This window comes from Lissotriton helveticus, chromosome 4_1 (assembly GCF_964261635.1).
Source record: "Lissotriton helveticus chromosome 4_1, aLisHel1.1, whole genome shotgun sequence".
In the NCBI taxonomy this organism is placed as follows: domain Eukaryota; kingdom Metazoa; phylum Chordata; class Amphibia; order Caudata; family Salamandridae; genus Lissotriton; species Lissotriton helveticus.
The window spans coordinates 1,633,392,800-1,633,409,639 of NC_136063.1; the positions used below are offsets into that span (position 1 = coordinate 1,633,392,800).

The following is a 16,840-nucleotide window of genomic DNA, read 5'->3' on the forward strand; positions in this document are numbered from 1 at the left end:
ACCCGCTAATATATTCCACACACCCGGACAAGCATACAACCATGCCTATACTGATGCACCAACAAGAATACTATCACATCCTCAAGTGTCCCTACCAACCACAACCAACAGATACACACAATTATGCCTGCATAACCAGGGGTATTCGCCCGAACACCTGATTTTTGTTACTACATCCCCAACACATGTACCTACACTCAATATCAAATGCCCACAGAGCCACCAACATACATGAACATACCCAGAATTATACACCCATCATCATAAGTTGACACACCAATCATCATGTACCCATTCACCGAGCATTTACCAATGTTCTACAGTGCAGTGTCAATTCAAGAACTTAGTCACACCATCATGCATTTTTTACAAACTTATTAACATATCCTCCCAAAAGCATCTCAATTAAGCTTCCCCACGTAATAACAGATGTTAAGGTTGACTTATTAGTATAGCATGTGGAAAAAATGAATGCAGCACCTTAACCCATGAGTTTTAGTTTTATGGCAACACAACTGCAAACATTTTAGTCACAATAATCTTTCTTTATATATACATACACAAACACACACACACGTATGGATAGATAAAGATAAGAACAAAATGTACAAGAAAGGCAAACCAGGTGAAAGGGAGAAACAAGATGCCAATGTTGAAAGTCACAGAATAAACATCAAGAAACGGGTTTTACCCGAAAGTATATGTAATATTTATATGGACTAACCTTACATCAAATGTTTTTATTTTTTAAATGCTGCATTTGATTATTTTAATAATGTTTCTCTGCCTATGTAAACATGCAATACATTTATGAATAAAACAATATTTCTGTGCCACATTGGTGATAATGGAGTACATGCCCAGATCCATGATAGATTTCCGGAGTACTCACGCAATATAATTCCTGCAAGCACGGAAGTTAAAAGGAACTCATTTCATGGTCAGTCTCTGTTTATATTTAAAATCTGGCACGCACCACTCTATAGCACTGTTACGCCTATAATTATTACAAACATCGAACATTGTATGCAGTGAACAAACTGGAAGAAACTGTACGAGTTAAGGCCATACAAATGCGTTTTGTGATCAAGTGCTGTAATGATACCCTAGTATACTCTCCAAATTCGTCGTACTCTTAGTTTCGCAAGAGCTTTCTCAGAAGAGTTGCACAGGGGTTGTTTGTTCTGAAAGCCTAAAAAAATAACTGCCAGTTAAATACCATGTTTATCACAGAAGCATCCTACAATTCCCAATATAGAACACTCTTTTGTTGAAAAAATATGGAGACAGGACCTTAGAAGTAGGACACGTGCTCTCAGTTTTAAAACATCACGTGTTTCCTTCATGGAAGGAATGGAAAATATTATTTCCATTCCTTTGTATGTCTTCCTGCGCTGGTGGTATGCTACCTACCATCAGGGATTCAGGGCAAAAAAAGCAAAAGCCCATTCTCTACAGGTTGGTCTTACTGGGCCACAAAACTAGACATATAAAGCTCGGAGGCAGCTGTGTCAATCTGACTTGCTGAAGAATGACCAATCAGGGAGGGTAATCACCAAGCCTTACTGCAATTTTCAGCCATTCTGAGTAGCTGACATGATATGCATCCTGCTCTCACCTGTGTATGCCATGCAGACACATATGTGCTCCTCCAAACTTCATAGGTACTTGAGTCTGTAAAGGAGGTCACCAGAGTGTTGGCATCATTTGGTGTGAGCTTCTGAAGCTGCACAGCATGCACTATGCAAAACATGCAAGTCGAGACAAACTATATGTCCCAGAGCACCACAAGACTCTCACGAGACTCGCAAGTGCTGCAGTCATCTTAGATCCATAGAGTACAATTCCTAGTGTTTCAAAGCAAGTCTGAAACACGAGGAACTTAGAAGAATACTTATGGCCCTATTACGATGGCGGGCAGACAAAGTCATAACGGTGAACGGGACCGTCCGCCAGAGGTGCGGCAGTCCCGCTGTGGCCATTAGGATGCCACCGCCACTGTGGCAGTGGCATCTCCAATTCACAACATTGTGGCGGGCGGTGCTCACAGCACCGCCTGCCACAATGCTGTAAATGCACGTTGTCTGCCAACGTTGTGCATTGGTAGGCACAAGGTGACAGGAACTGGGCGGTGCCTGCCACCTTGTCCATGCCAAAGACCCCCAGAATGCCCCCCCATCCCCCTGAACACCCTGGGGGCCTGCAACAGGCTCCCTAAGTCAGAAGCCGCATGCCTTTCCATGGCGGCAATGCGGCCATGGAAAGGCACATCTCCGCATTCATCCTAATATGGATGGCAGTATCTTGCAGACACCGCCACCATATTGGAGCCCTTTTCCGACCGGCAGAAAACCGGCAGACGGTCTTTCCGTCCGCCAGGGTCCCCCCGCCATCGTAATGTAGAGGGGGGAAATGGTAGGCAGGCGGTGGGAAATGGCGGGCGGATCGCCACCGCCATACGGGGTGGTTGCGATCCGCCCGCTATACTAATTACCCCCTTAGTTGCTGCAGCTAGAACATGGTTACAAGGAGATTGAAACTCTTCATATTTTCAACAATATTTAACATTTAAAATCAAAGATCAGGACTTTGATTTACACATTAGTACTCAAGTCATCCTTCGCAGGATAACTCCGGTACCAAAGAGAAGCTAGAGGAATCCTGAACTTGTACAGACTTTGTTTAGTTTACTCGAGTCACATATAATATTAAGGTATTGCCATTGGTGGGAAGCGTATATATATTCTCAGTAGTGTATACACAACACTAATGTTTATTCATTATGTTACAACTTATGTACACTGAGATATTCAAATGACAGACTTGATTTACAATTCACTGAAGGTAGCTATCTGTGTAGGAATATGTATTATAGCTCAGGTTATTTCATTCATCTATTACAAAGGGTAATTGTATCTTTCAGCTTTAGCAAGTCTTCCGGTTTACACCGGCACAAGCGATTGGGTTTTACAGAGATTGTCACAAGGTATTTCATATATCATTGTAGAAACCATTAAATGTAATGCAAATTACAGTATAGTAAAACAGTTTATTTCCTGTTGTATATGTTAATGCCTCTGCAGTGTAGGTTGAGCCCAGCAGCAAGAACAGACAGAGTGAATATATCCAAAGTCTCAGTTTCTATCTCTTATCCCATTTCCCTTTCCCCAGGTCTACTGTTGACCCGCACAGATGGTTATTAGTTGAATCCCTGAAGTGTGGGTTCTAACACTGCTCCATTGAGATTATCAGCTTAGTTCAGCTCTGACATTGGCTGTCTTGTGACCAATCATCTGAATGCAGGCAAACTGAAAAGTCACAGGCAGCCATTTCAAAGTGTGGAATGTCCTGGGGTGTGGACTCTTAACACAGATTTTCATTGCAGACAGGAAAAGACACCGTGAAAAAGATCCAGTAATGTTGTGGCCTAATGCAAAGGGAGCCCAAGAGAGGAAATGTGGCCTTAAGTGAAGGGAATAGCATCCACATAATAGAGATCAACAACACAAGAAAAAGGAAAGGCAATATGAGAGGAAAATGGATAAAGAACACTAGTGCAGAAACTGGACATAAATCAAAGCCCAGAAAAATCCCTGGGTTCCCAAAACTTTTACAAACTGCTATCCATGAAGACCCACAATTAAGTACTCCATGGTCTGACCAATGTAGCCACAGTGAATTAGGCTGGATGAAAGGGAAGGGTGTTAGTACACTTTGCCCAACAGGAATATCGGATTCCTGCTCATTGAAACAGAGCCAGATGCTTTGCATGTTATGAAGACTCACATATGAGAGAATTTTGTGTATGTAGTTTAATTGAATGCGTTTCTCTCTGCTATTTTTTCAGACCATAAAATGAGAGCACACCTCTATCCATTACTATAATATGGATAATATATATTATGAATTTAAATGCATTGATGATGCAGCCAGCAGTCATATATTGAAAAAATATTTAACATCTACTTTATTAAAGCTTCACAACGAACTTCATGTGTGAATTTCAAAGGAATGTTAAACCATTTCTCTACTTCTAAAGGTCTTACATCTTATCCGTACTAAAATTGCTCATTAAGAGGCTAAATTATGCAATCCTTAATAACAAATAGCATATACCACTAAGGCAATTAAATTAATGTGGGTTCGCTTACCTTCTTAACTGAAAAACTTATTCCGGAGTTATGAATTGAATACCTATCAAAATAAAAAATAAAAAAACTCACATATTTGGTATTAAAAGCAATTAGAATAGTACTACTTTTAACAAAAATAGCAAAACACTTTTGTCATGGTTTTCATTTACAAATAGTTTCTTTGTTAAACAAAGGTGAAAGAATAAAACTTTCAATGGCTGGAGATATGGTAAAACTTTGGAAACCTGCAAATCAAGACGACATCCTGATTAATATGACACTATGGTTTGAACCTTACCGCGATATGGTGACCAACACATGGGATAAGTTGCAACTAACTAGATTTAGGCTTGGAACTATTAGATGCAAGCTCTGCTTTCCCCTGGCCAGTTTGATTCTTCTACTGTCCTTACCTGTCCTTGTGATGAGCACGCCCTACAAGCCCTGGCGCACTTCGTCTTTCTTTTCGTAAATTTTATCACATTTATACCAAAAGGTTTTTAATCCTGCTACTCCAGAGCACTGCACTGACCACATGTATTGTTATATTTACAGATACTTTACTATTCAAACGTCAAGAACAAAATCAATGTTAGTCCTCACACTCCGCGGAACCATGAGGAGCCGCCGGAGGAAAAAAGGAGGTGTGGGGATGGGCACGGGAGGGAGTTGCAACTATGTTTTAGTTTTCAATGTAAGATACAACTATCCTGCAAGGTAACGAGAAGTAATAGGAGTGTTATATATGGAAAATAGGTATGGTAATTATGATCACCAATGTATGCGTCTGATTATTACGAGAGATGATTCTTGTGGGAAAAATATGCTGTCTGGACCCGGCTATCTGAATTCTAAATATCATCTATACCATTACCTATTGCAGTATGTATTTGAGAAATGCCAATAAAGATTGTCCTAAAAAAATTATATTTATAGATACTTTGTTACCTGCGGTTTGTGCATGTGTCTTAACATTTCTTAAATTTGTTTTGCGTCATAGACTTTCCTTAATGTTTTAACTGTTGAACATGTATTTTACATTATTTATAATGTTATTATTTTAATCTGTGTCTGTATGAATTTTATATATTGCTCATGCTGTGCTTTTAGTATCATTCTTTTAAAAAATCAAATAAAGATTATATTGATTAGTGATATAAAAAGCATTTAAAACACTACTACCTTTAACAAAAATAGTAAACCAATTTTGCCAGTGTTTTAATGTAGAAGTAGTTTTACTGTTAAACAAAGGTGAATGGATAAAACAAGCAATGGTTCTGTAGTAGGGGATCTCTGTGTATAGTCATAATCTAGTGAACAGTCCCGCCCATGTGCGCGGACCCCGGAGCAATCAAAAATAATCTCTTAAATTGTCAAAACATGCAGAACTGCACAGACACTTAAGAGAGAATTTAAAGACAGATAATGCAGCCTATATCCACAGGCTGCACTGTCCAGTACTTCAACTAGAAATTCCACCAAAATCCACAAACAGCACAGCCTGTCCAGGGTTTTCTTAGAGAGAAAACCTTGCCTGTGACAGCAAAACCCTCTGGAATGATAGAGAGGAAGAAGTGGACAGACAAGCCCCATAGGGTGCCATTATGTGGCTCAAAACAGGATACTGTGCCTTTAAGAAAACTTTCCAGAAGCCTCACAGTATCCCAGAATGCACTGCAGGTCCCTTTTACTTTCAGTTCTTTTTTCCGGCTCCTGCTAGCAGGACCCTGGAGCATTAGCTCTTCTTTTTTGAGCTTTTTCTATACTATTTTTGTGATAATTTTGAATTTTTGCAGCTTCACTCGACGTCGTTGGCCTTTATCTACATTCTGCTGTGTTTTTTTGGCAGAATTTCTGCAGTCTTCTTGTCTTTATACTATTTCTAGTCTGACAAGTGCTTTGTCTGCAGCTGTACTAAAGACCAAAGCTGAAGCTCACAGAGTTTGTATTCTGTGCTTGCCTGTGTCTTTTGACACCTGTCTTCTCTGTAGCTTCTTTTCTAGGAGGCTTCGGCTCCCAGGTTTGGAACAGAGGAGTTTGAATGCATCTTCAGCCTCTGGGTAAGGAGAGGGTAGGTCCTCTACCGAGTCCCATGCTGTGACCTATGGGGTTCTCCCCAGTAAGGGCACGTCTGAGCTATGACGCGGTTCTGGTCGGCGTCGAGGACGTCATGGAGTGCCTCGACGTCATGGAGTGCCTCGACGTCATGGGGTACCTCGACGTCATTGAGTGCCTCGACGTCATTGAGTGCCTCGATGTCATTGAGTGCCTCGACGTCATGGAGTGCCTCGACGTCATGGAGTTCCTCGACGTCGTGGAGTGCCTCGACGTCGTGGAGTGCCTCGACGTCGTGGAGTGCCTCGACGTCGTGGAGTGCCTCGACGTCGTGGAGTGCCTCGACGTCGTGGAGTGCCTCGACGTCGTGGAGTGCCTCGACGCTCGACGTCATGGAGCGGTGATGCTCGACGTCATGGAGCGGTGATGCTCGACGTCATGGAGCGGTGATGCTCGACGTCATGGAGCGGTGATGCTCGACGTCATGGGGCAGTGATGCTCGACGTCATGGGGCAGTGATGCTCGACATCATGGGGCAGTGATGCTCGACGTCATGGGGCAGTGATGCTCGACGTCATGGGGCAGTGATGCTCGACGTCATGGGGCAGTGATGCTCGACCTCATGGGGCAGTGATGCTCGACGTCATGGAGCAGTGATGCTCGACGTCATGGAGCAGTGATGCTCGACGTCATGGAGCAGTGCTGCTCGACGTCATGGAGCAGTGCTGCTCGACGTCATGGAGCAGTGCTGCTCGACGTCAGGGAGCAGTGCTGCTCGACGTCAGGGAGCAGTGCTGCTCGACGTCATGGAGCAGTGATGCTCGACGTTATGGAGCAGTGAGGCTCGACGTCATGGAGCAGTGAGGCTCGACGTCATGGAGCAGTGAGGCTCTACGTCATGGAGCGGTGAGGCTCGACGTCAGGGAACAGCGAGGCTCGACGTCAGGGAACAGTGAGGCTCGACGTCATGGAGCAGTGATTCTACTTTTGGGGCGTTGGTCGCTTGGGCTCCGCTATCTTCCGTTGGGTCCAGACGTCACCGTTATGGATGGCTCGGCGTCTCGGTGTTTGACACCGTGGTGACATTTTGATGTCGGAGTGTTGGTTGTCGTAGAGACAGTCACTGTCTTAGTGATGGTGACGTCGTATTGAGGTCAACGTCATGGGTTACAGCCGCGGAATACTTGCCGGCGCTTGCGGCCTGGGTCTTGTTCCAGGCCTCGCTCCGTGGTGAGCCCCTCTTCGTAGGAGGGGGACTTTGTGTTCCCGGCACCGTCCACTCACGACGCCGAGCAGTTGATCGGCGTTGAGGAACCCTTCTGATGGGGAGTCTGTGGCTACTCACCACGTGTAAGCGAGGGACGTTGGTCCTTTTTGCTTAGTTTGGAGTATTCGCATACCTACTCATCGGCTAGGTCGCCTCCTGCTCTGCCACCACTGGTGAGACCACCGGGGATGTTTCGGATTTCTCTCGGTTCCCTCTCCCACCCACCACCCCAGGGGCCTTTGACCCCTCCGTCTGCGAATCCCCGTGCCTTGATGCCGGGGATGCGTCTTCCTTGAGTACGGGGAGTCTCTCTCCGACTCTTAACTGGTTGGCGGTACTTAGCTTTGGTCCGCTACCACCTGCCAGGAGGTTCTGGCTTCGAACGTACTCCTGACTTGGTCGCAGGGGTGGCGGCATGTAGACGTCATGCTGTGGCCCGCTGTTGCTGGGCCGTTGTGGTAGGATCCCTGTGTGGGGGTGTTTTCTTCACCGATTTATGGTTCCCCTGCCGAGAGACAGGAGGGAAGCCTTACAAGAGATAGTCTATGGACCTGATAGTTTCAGATCTGAGTATCGGAGCGGAGTTTTCTCTCCTGCCGACCCCCAGGTATTGTGGGTTTGTCCTACGTTGCCATACTTGTTTTTGTCGGACGTCTCTGCAGCCTGCGGCTCAGCAGTGCGCTTCTACTCTCCCGTTCTTTGGGCAACCCTTGGGCGGCTATGAGGGTAGTGAGTGGCCCGCATAAGTCTGACTCGGAGACTTTTGGAAGGCTGTAGGTTTGGGGCGTGGAGAACGACTTGAGGCCTTCTTCCCTTTCTAGCGGCGTTTTTCCTCCCAGGGTTTGTCTGTGGTCCCGGGCCGCCTTTAATACTTCACAAGTATATTGTGCGCAAACGCAGGAGAGCTTGATGCTCCTCGGCGAACAAAGGCCGGCCGGGTCTAAGTCAGTGTTCGGTTCATCAGCCCTTCCCCAGCAATTCCTCCGGTCAGCTCGCGGTTTCAGCTGCGCGAGCTCCAGGCGGAGGCCGATATCCTTTTAAGGAAAAGGGTGATAGGAGACGTACCTCTGTCTCAAAGGGGAAGAGGTCTGTACTCCCGGTTCTTTCTGGTTCGCAAGAAGGACAAGAACGGGTTCGGGCCCATTCTGGATTTTCGACAAGCAAACAAGTGGATTCGCAGAGAGAGGAATTTTGCATACTATCGTTGCATCAGGTTTTTCCTCAGCTGCAACAGGGAGATTGGCTCTTGCCATAGATCTACAGGATGCGTACTTCCATGTGCCCTTTGCACGCATACACAGGAAGTTCCGGCGATTCCAAGTCGGCGCCAATCATTATCAGTACACAGTACTGCCAGTCGGGCTGACGTCTGCGCCCAGAACATTCTCGAAGGGCATGGCGGTGGTAGCTGCACACCTGAGGATAAACGAGGTGTTTGTCTACCCGGACCTGGACGATTGGTTGATCAAGGCCTCCTCTTTCTCGGAAGCTCGAGCACACTTCCAGAAGACGGGCGTTCTTTTGAGCAAGCTGGGGTTGCACATCAACATGTCCAAGGCTGTCCCGATTCCGGTCCAGTGCATACAGTACTTGGGAGCCTCCATCAATACGCTGTCAGCAAGCGTGTCTCCTTCGGAGGAGAGACGATTATCACTCCTTCGGAAGGCTTAGGCTCTTCTGACCGCTCCATCTACACCAGTGGGGACGGTGTCTTCTTTACTGGGGTCGATGGCCTCTTGTATCTTCCTCACGCCACACGCACGGCTGCACATGAGACCTTTGCAGGAGTGCTTGGAGGATCAGAGGGATGGATCTTGGGACGACAAGATACGACTGTCTCTGCATGCTCTTCAGTCTCTGAAGTGGTGGTGTTCGGCGGAGAATCTCCTCAGAGGGGTTCCCTTTCACAAGGACATTCCCGCACAGACTATCGTGACGGATGCGTCTGTCCACAGCTGGGGGGGCACATTCCGGAGACTTACAGATACAGGGAACGTGGTCCCCGATGGAGTCCACGTATCACATCAATTTCCTGGAACTCAGAGCTGTTCACTTGGCACTGAAGGCGTTTCTTACGTCCTTCCAGACCAACTCTCTGCCTGTACAGACGGACAATACGCCCACGATGTATTGCCTCAACAAGTAGGGGGGTTCAAGATCGCGCACTCTGTCGCAGGAGGCGCAGGCGATCTGGCGCTGGATTCTAGCCAGAGGACTGACGATCACGGTTGCCCATCTGCTAGGTGTGCAGAATGTTCAGGCAGACGCACTGAGCAGACTGATTGAGGAAGACCACTAATGGGTCATGAACGACGAAGTACTAGGAGAAGTCTTCGCAAGGTGGGGGACTCTGGACGTAGATCTGTTCTCCACCGCCGAAAACAGCAAATGCTGAGACTTCGCCTCCGGGTACTACCAGCAGGGGACGCTGGGGCATGCGTTATGGATTAACTGGTCGAACAGCTTTCTGTACGCTTTTCCACCCATTCCCCTGATTCTGGCAGTATTCATCAAGCTGTCCCAGTCCAGGGAGCGGATGATCCTGATTGCCCTGGAATGGCCCAGGCAGTGGTGGTTCACGGACCTGCTTCACCGGTCTCTCCTTCCTCACATACGGCTGCCGTGCAGGCCGGACCTTCTCACGAAGTTCGGGGGCAGATGTTGCACCCCAACCTCTCGTCTTTGAGTTTGGCGGCATGGCTCCTGAGATAGTGCGATATGTCCATTTGAATCTACCAGAAGTTTGTATGGACATACTGAAGGAGGCTAGGCGACCTTCCACTAGGACTTCTTATGCTTACAAGTGGAAGAGGTTTTGCATCTGGTGCACGTTCAGGGACTATGACCTAACGACGTGTAAGGAAGAGGTCATCCTTCCGTATCTTCTACACCTGGCGCAGTCTGGCCTTAATGTCCATTGCATTAAGGTTCATCTTGCTGCGCTGATGGCCTACAGGAAATGGCCTTCACAGACTTCCTTCTTTCAGATCCCTGTGATCAAAGGGTTTTTGGAAGGCTCGAGGAAAGTGTTCCCTCCTGTCCGGCTTCCTTCGCCTTCATGGGAATTGAACGTGGTGCTGTCCAGATTGATGAAGGGGCTTTTTGAACCTATTCATAAGGCTTCATTGCAGCACCTGTCCTGGAAGGCGGCGTTCCTCTTGGCCATTACATCGGCCCGCAGGGTGAGGAAAATTCAGGCGTTGTGTTGCCAAGAACCTTATACTGTATTTCATGCTGCTAAGGTTGTTATGCGTACTCACCCTAAAGTTCTTCCAAAGGTTATATCTGACTTCCATGTTAACCAGATTATAACTTTACCTACGATTTTTCAGAATCCTTCATCTCCAGCGGAACGGTCTCTGCGTTCCCTGGATGTTAGGAGGGTGTTGAAATTTTTATCTGGATAAAACCGAAGATATTCGTAGGTCAGACCAATTGTTTATCAATCAGTCAGGACCGGTCTTGCTACCTCTAAACAGTCCATCTCGAGGTGGATTGTGTCCTGTATACAATTGTGTTACCAAAAGGCTGATAAGACCTTAGGGGGTAAACCTAAGGCTCATTCCACCAGGGGCAAAGCTGCCACGACTGCTTTGCTCCGTAGTGTTCCACTTGCAGAAATCTGCAAGGCAGCCACTTGGAAGTCGGTCCATACCTTTGTTAAGCATTACTGTCTGGACACTGATGCCAGGGCAGATGCTCGGGTTGGGCAGGCTTCGCTGCGAAATCTGTTCGCACAGTAGCGGTGTTATTTCTATTTTCTCCACCGCCGCCTTGGTGTGGGGATGGGCTTGCCATTCTATTCACTAGATTATGACTATACACAGAGATCCCCTACCACAGAAGGAGTAGTTTCTGTCCTATAACTCCAGTTCTGTAGTAGGGGTATCTCTGTTATAGTCATAAGCGCCCGCCCTCCGCGGGGGCGTGGCTAAGCACGCGATGGGGACAGTCGCTCTAGGGTAGAGCTCCGTGCCGAGCTCCCCTTCCCCGGGCTGATTCTCCGTCATTTCTTCGGACAGCCGCCCGAAATTGCAGGCGGAGCATTATCCAGCTGCCACCATCCCGCTGGCCAACTTTTGGTCGGAGGATCCGAACCGATCAGCACCGACCTTTCCTGGAGGACTCCAGCGGGGCTCCCTGAAGGTTGACCGGCAGAGACAACAACGCGAGGCCGTGGTCTGAACTGCCGCACAGGCCCACACACGCGGCCTGCTAACTGCTGGATCCGGCCTCTGAGATTGCTGTACACGGGGCCGGGAGACCCACCAGCTGCCCTGAGACGGTGTCGGCGGTGTCACCGAGAAGTAGCGGGAGGGCGAACACCGGCATCGATGTCTGGGGACTGGACCGGCTGTGGACACCGGGCGCGGAGGTAGGGGACACGGCCAGGGGAGCTGCTGCTTGGTCACTACCCGCCGAGAACGGCGTCGGCGGGGCGCCCCCAGAACACCACCAGGAACGCGCAGATAAGACCGCAGCACCGGAGGAGCGGGGCGCCCCGCCGGGAATCACCGAGCGGCCGGGAGCAAGCGGCGAGTGCCCACAGTGCCCACAACAGGAACCGATACCCCGGGGACCCCGCGGAAAACCTGGGACGGGCGCGAATGCCCGCATTGGGGAGGTGCCAGAGGCCCACAAAAGCGTCATTACGGGAGAGAGGAGCACAAATTGCTGCCGGAGGCAACGCCTGGGGCCGGTCAATGCGGGACCGACCCTCCGGGGCCTATTATGACCGGCAATCGGAGGGAATCACCGATATGAGCGCCCACTGAGGGACTGAGACTGCTGAGACCATACGGGGCGCTGAAAGGAGGCATTGGACCTAGTGTGGCACGAAACGCCAAGAGATAAGCAACAACGCCGAGACGCCATTCCTGAAACAGATGGGAGAAGAAGTAAGCGATTGGCTCGACAGCGGTACGGACACGGCACGAATGTATGACGTTACAACGCATGCTTTTACCACGCATGCTGTTACAACGCAGGTTTTACCACGCATACCATTACAACGCATTACACTTGGGGGTGCTGGATAGTGAATAGTTTAATTTACTATTCCAACTCCAGTCCCCGTGGATAGTACTGAAGGTGTTGGATAGTAAATTAAACTTATTCCCTATCCTTGAGCGCCCCCCAGTGTAATGCGTTGTAATGGTATGCGTAGTAAAACCTGCGTTGTAACAGCACTGCGTGGTAAAAGTTTTGTTGTAATGGTTGTAAACCCCAGGCAGGCACAGAGCTATGAGGCGAGACCACGGACACGCGGGCCGAGACGTCATCGCAGGAACAGGGACCAACAGGCCCGCCGTCCGGAGGAAACGGCACGCCGCTCCCCGCCAGCGGATCCAATCCTACAGGAGCAACGGGATGCACTCCGGAAGGTCTCACAGCTGAGCAGTTCGCCAACATCGGACGTCATGCAGGACGCCAGCCCGCGGATAGTCCAGAGCGATGATGAAGCTATTTACGGAATACCGGACTCCCAGCTATCCGTGGACCTGCCGGATATCACACCACAGACAGCTGACCAGATTCACTGAAACTGCACAAGAAGTCCTAACAAACCCTGATATAGCAGCGGGGACGGCGTTGGGGGCCGGATGGACACTGAGACGTTGCGGGTACTGGGCGTCGCCCGGAGTGTCTCCTCCTGCCCCTGAGATGGACGGAGGAACATTGACGCAGTGAGTATTACCCCAGTCACATAGACGCTGAGAAGGTACTGTGATGGTGAGGCCGCGCTGCGGTCCTCCCCCCTTCCCCCTCTGCCCGCTGGCCCTAACACACAGGGAACTAACTATGCCAGAGGCTTGGGAGGTGCGCTCTGCTTTACTTTCCCCCTACATGGCTGGCCGGACTGAGACCCCGAAACAGGAAGCAGCGCCATATCCCCGCGCAATGACTTTGGCTGCAAGACACACACATCATATGGCCCGGGGAGGGCCAACGGTTTCCTTCCTTGCTCAAATAAATAGGCCGCCGAGACTGTGACTAGCACACGTTACCCCCTAGACTTGAACGGTTGTCCCTCTCAGTAGAGAGCATGGACGGTGGCACGTTCCGCTACTGCCCTTTTGGCATTCAAATATGGTTCACCCAAAGTTGGTTATTTTCGTTAACTGTTTCTCTCCCCTTTTATGTATTCCTGGGATGTGCTGAGTGTATTAATGGAAATGGTCGTGGAAGTATTTGGTGGGGAGTTGCAATGGACCCGGGACAGACTAGTGCGTGTGGACGGGGGGGGGGGGGGAGGTTGCCAGAATTGATGGGATGTCTGCGATAAAAATCTGCACCTGGAACATTAGGGGCATGCACACGCCAGCGCGCCGTTATCAAATATTCACATACTTGAAAAGACACCACATCCAAATTGCACTCCTGCAGGAAACACACTTGAACAAGGCGGAAGTGGCCGCGCTGCGCCGCAGATGGAGGGGGCAACTGTATGCCACCGAGTACTACTCATATGCCCGCGGGGCGCTACTGTGGGTGAAACCAGGCACTCCCTTTACCATGACACACACACACACACTGACCCGGAGGGCAGGTATGTGCTAGTGAACGGCCGCATCGATGGGCAGCCCGTGGTCCTGGCATCCATCTATTCTCCCAACACAGATCAGGGGGGCTTCCTAGCACACCTCTCAGAGAAATTGGCGCCTTGGCACGGAGTCCCCTGGATCCTAGGGGGTGACTATAATACCGTACTGGATGTTACACTTGACCGCTCGGCCCCACCTAGGCCTGATGCATCATCCTTCGGAGCAGTGAGGGCACTCACCCAGTCGGCGGCACAGTGGGACTTACAAGATGCATGGCGCGCCCACAATCCCAACACCAAAGTATACTCCTATTATTCAGGAGCACACACATTACATATACACGTCTGGACAGGTACATGGTGACATCGGAACTACTGCCACACGTCACGGACTCTCAATACCTTGGCCGAACGCACTCAGACCACAATCCACACACACTGGATATAGCCTGGGACCGCCCGCACCCGCCCATCCCCACATGGCGGTTACAACCTGCCCTGTTACTGGATGCCCCCTTTAGAGACTCCCTGCAAGCCTGCGTAGCACAATACTTCACTGAAAACTCAGACACGGCGTCCTCCCCACAGATAGAATGGGACGCTTTCAAAGTGGTGGTCAGGGGACACTGTCTGGGCACACAGGGGAACATGCAGAAAAAGCTGGAGGCTGACTTGTTCCGGGTAGAGACAGACTTGCTCCGACGAGAGCAGGAAGCAGAGTCGGGAGCGGATGACCAGCTGTGCGAGGCCCGCGAAAAGCACGCGACACTACTGGAGCGATTACACCACCTTAATTACGCAGCCCACTCGGCGCGAGTGCATCAATACAGTGACAAACCCGGGAAATTATTGGCCTGGTTAGTCAAGCAGGAGAACCGTACAGCACCGGTGTCTGCCATCCGAACACCCGAGGGAGAGGTAGTGTATACGCAGAGCAAAATACATCAAGCCTTTGTGCAACACTACCAAGTCTTGTATAGGTCGCAGCTGAGAGTCACGTCAGAAGCCATCGCAGATTATCTCACAAATATTCAGCTGCCATCCTTTACGAGTGCACAACAAGGGGAACTAGGGGCGCCGCTCACGCCGGAAGAAATGCGCGAAGCTATTTTCGCTCTTTCTAACGGGAAATCGCCTGGCCCAGATGGCCTCCCTGTCGAATTTTTTAAAACATGTTCGGACACCCTGGTCCCGGAATTGCTCAAGGTGTACAATGCCGCAATGGACGACTCGGCGCTCCCAGCCACACTCAATGAAGCCACCCTGGTCTCGCTCCTAAAACCCGGTAGGGAAGAAACGTGCATGGGCTCCTACAGGCCTTTGGCCATGTTAAACACCGATTATAAAATTTTCACCTCTCTATTAGCCCGACGTTTAGCCGCAGTGGTCCCGACCCTGGTCCATAGAGACCAAAATGGCTTTGTGCCTGCACGAAGCACCTCCCGCAACATCTGCCGCCTCTTCCGAATACAGGAAGCCGCCACGTTGCTCTGGCAGAGATCGGGATGCCTGGTTCTGGACCTCGAGAAGGCCTTTGACTCCGTGGAATGGCCCTACCTCAGAGCGGTACTGGAAAAATTCGACCTGGGTGATGCATATGTCGACATGGTTGGGTTATCAAAGACCCAGTGTGAGAGTGCGAACGGGCGGATTGCTCTCGGAGGCAGTACAGGTGCGCAGAGGGACCCGACAGGGCTGCCCCCTGTCACCCCTTCTCTTCTCGCTGGCCGTGGAGCCCCTGGCGGCGCTGTTGCGGGCGGGAGGAGTGGGATGGGGGATCCCGCTACCCGACGGCGTGCACGTGGTCTCGCTCTACGCAGACGACCTACTCCTGTATGTACGTGACCTCGCTGAGGTACCGGGCATATTGTCGGACATCTTCCGGACGTTCGAGGAGACATCGGGTCTTAGGGTCAACTGGGCCAAGTCCGGAGTGTACTCGTTCAGCTCGGACACACAGGAATGCGACGTACACCTCGGCGGTGTCAGACTTACTTGGTATCCCACCACGATTAAATACCTTGGGATGCACATCTATAGGGATACACAGAGCATACTGGAGGGAAACCTGATGCGCGCTATTTCCTCGCTGCGTGCCCAGGTGACCTTCTGGAAGACGCTGCCCCCGAATGTGCCCAGTAGGATAGCGCTCTCCAAAATGATAGTGTTACCAAGATTGCTCTATCACTTCGCCAACATCCCGCTATATGTCCCTACCAGGGTGTTCCGTGACCTAGAATCACTGATACGGAACCTGATTTGGAACACTGGACGCCCACGAGTAGCACTGGCGAAACTCTATTCCCCAACTACAGATGGGGGGTTAGCGGTCCCCAACCTAGAGCTATATTATCTGGCGGCACAGCAGCAATAGGTGACGCACTGGCTGAGCGACGCACACTTGGACGACACAGCTACAGCCGACTCCATATGGATCCACGTGCAAATATGTGCACTGTTTCACCCCTTGACCAAGGGACCTCGCCCGTTACCGATGCATGTGACAGTGGCCCGCAAATGTTTCCTACGTGGCTTAAAACTGACCCGAGACACAAAACCTCATGCCCCCGTGCTTCCTCTGTTGGGCACCCCCAGGAGGAGCGGAACGGTGACATTGCGCATACTGGAGAGCTGGACTGCGGCTGGGGTGGATACCATGGGCGACCTTTATGAGGACGGAGCCATGCTCCCATTTGCAGAACTGGTGGAGGGTACAGGACTGCCAGCCGGACAGTTCCTACTCCATGCGTCCATTTTGCGCGCGTACACAGAGGCCTGGGGCGACGTGCAAGAGGAACTGCCGACACACCACCTCGTGCAATACCTGCATGTCATGGGCAG

General features: G+C 50.1%; 1 protein-coding gene across 1 annotated transcript in view; it reads right to left on the reverse strand.

Moving 5' to 3' along the window:
• The window catches only part of MLH1 (mutL homolog 1), a 440,315-nt gene that overhangs the window by 280,712 nt on the left and 142,763 nt on the right, over positions 1-16,840 (reverse strand). The window contains exon 7 of the mRNA XM_078685874.1: positions 4,152-4,194. Within this exon, the coding sequence (XP_078542000.1) occupies positions 4,152-4,194 (43 nt within the window). The remainder of the gene's footprint in view (positions 1-4,151; positions 4,195-16,840) is intronic.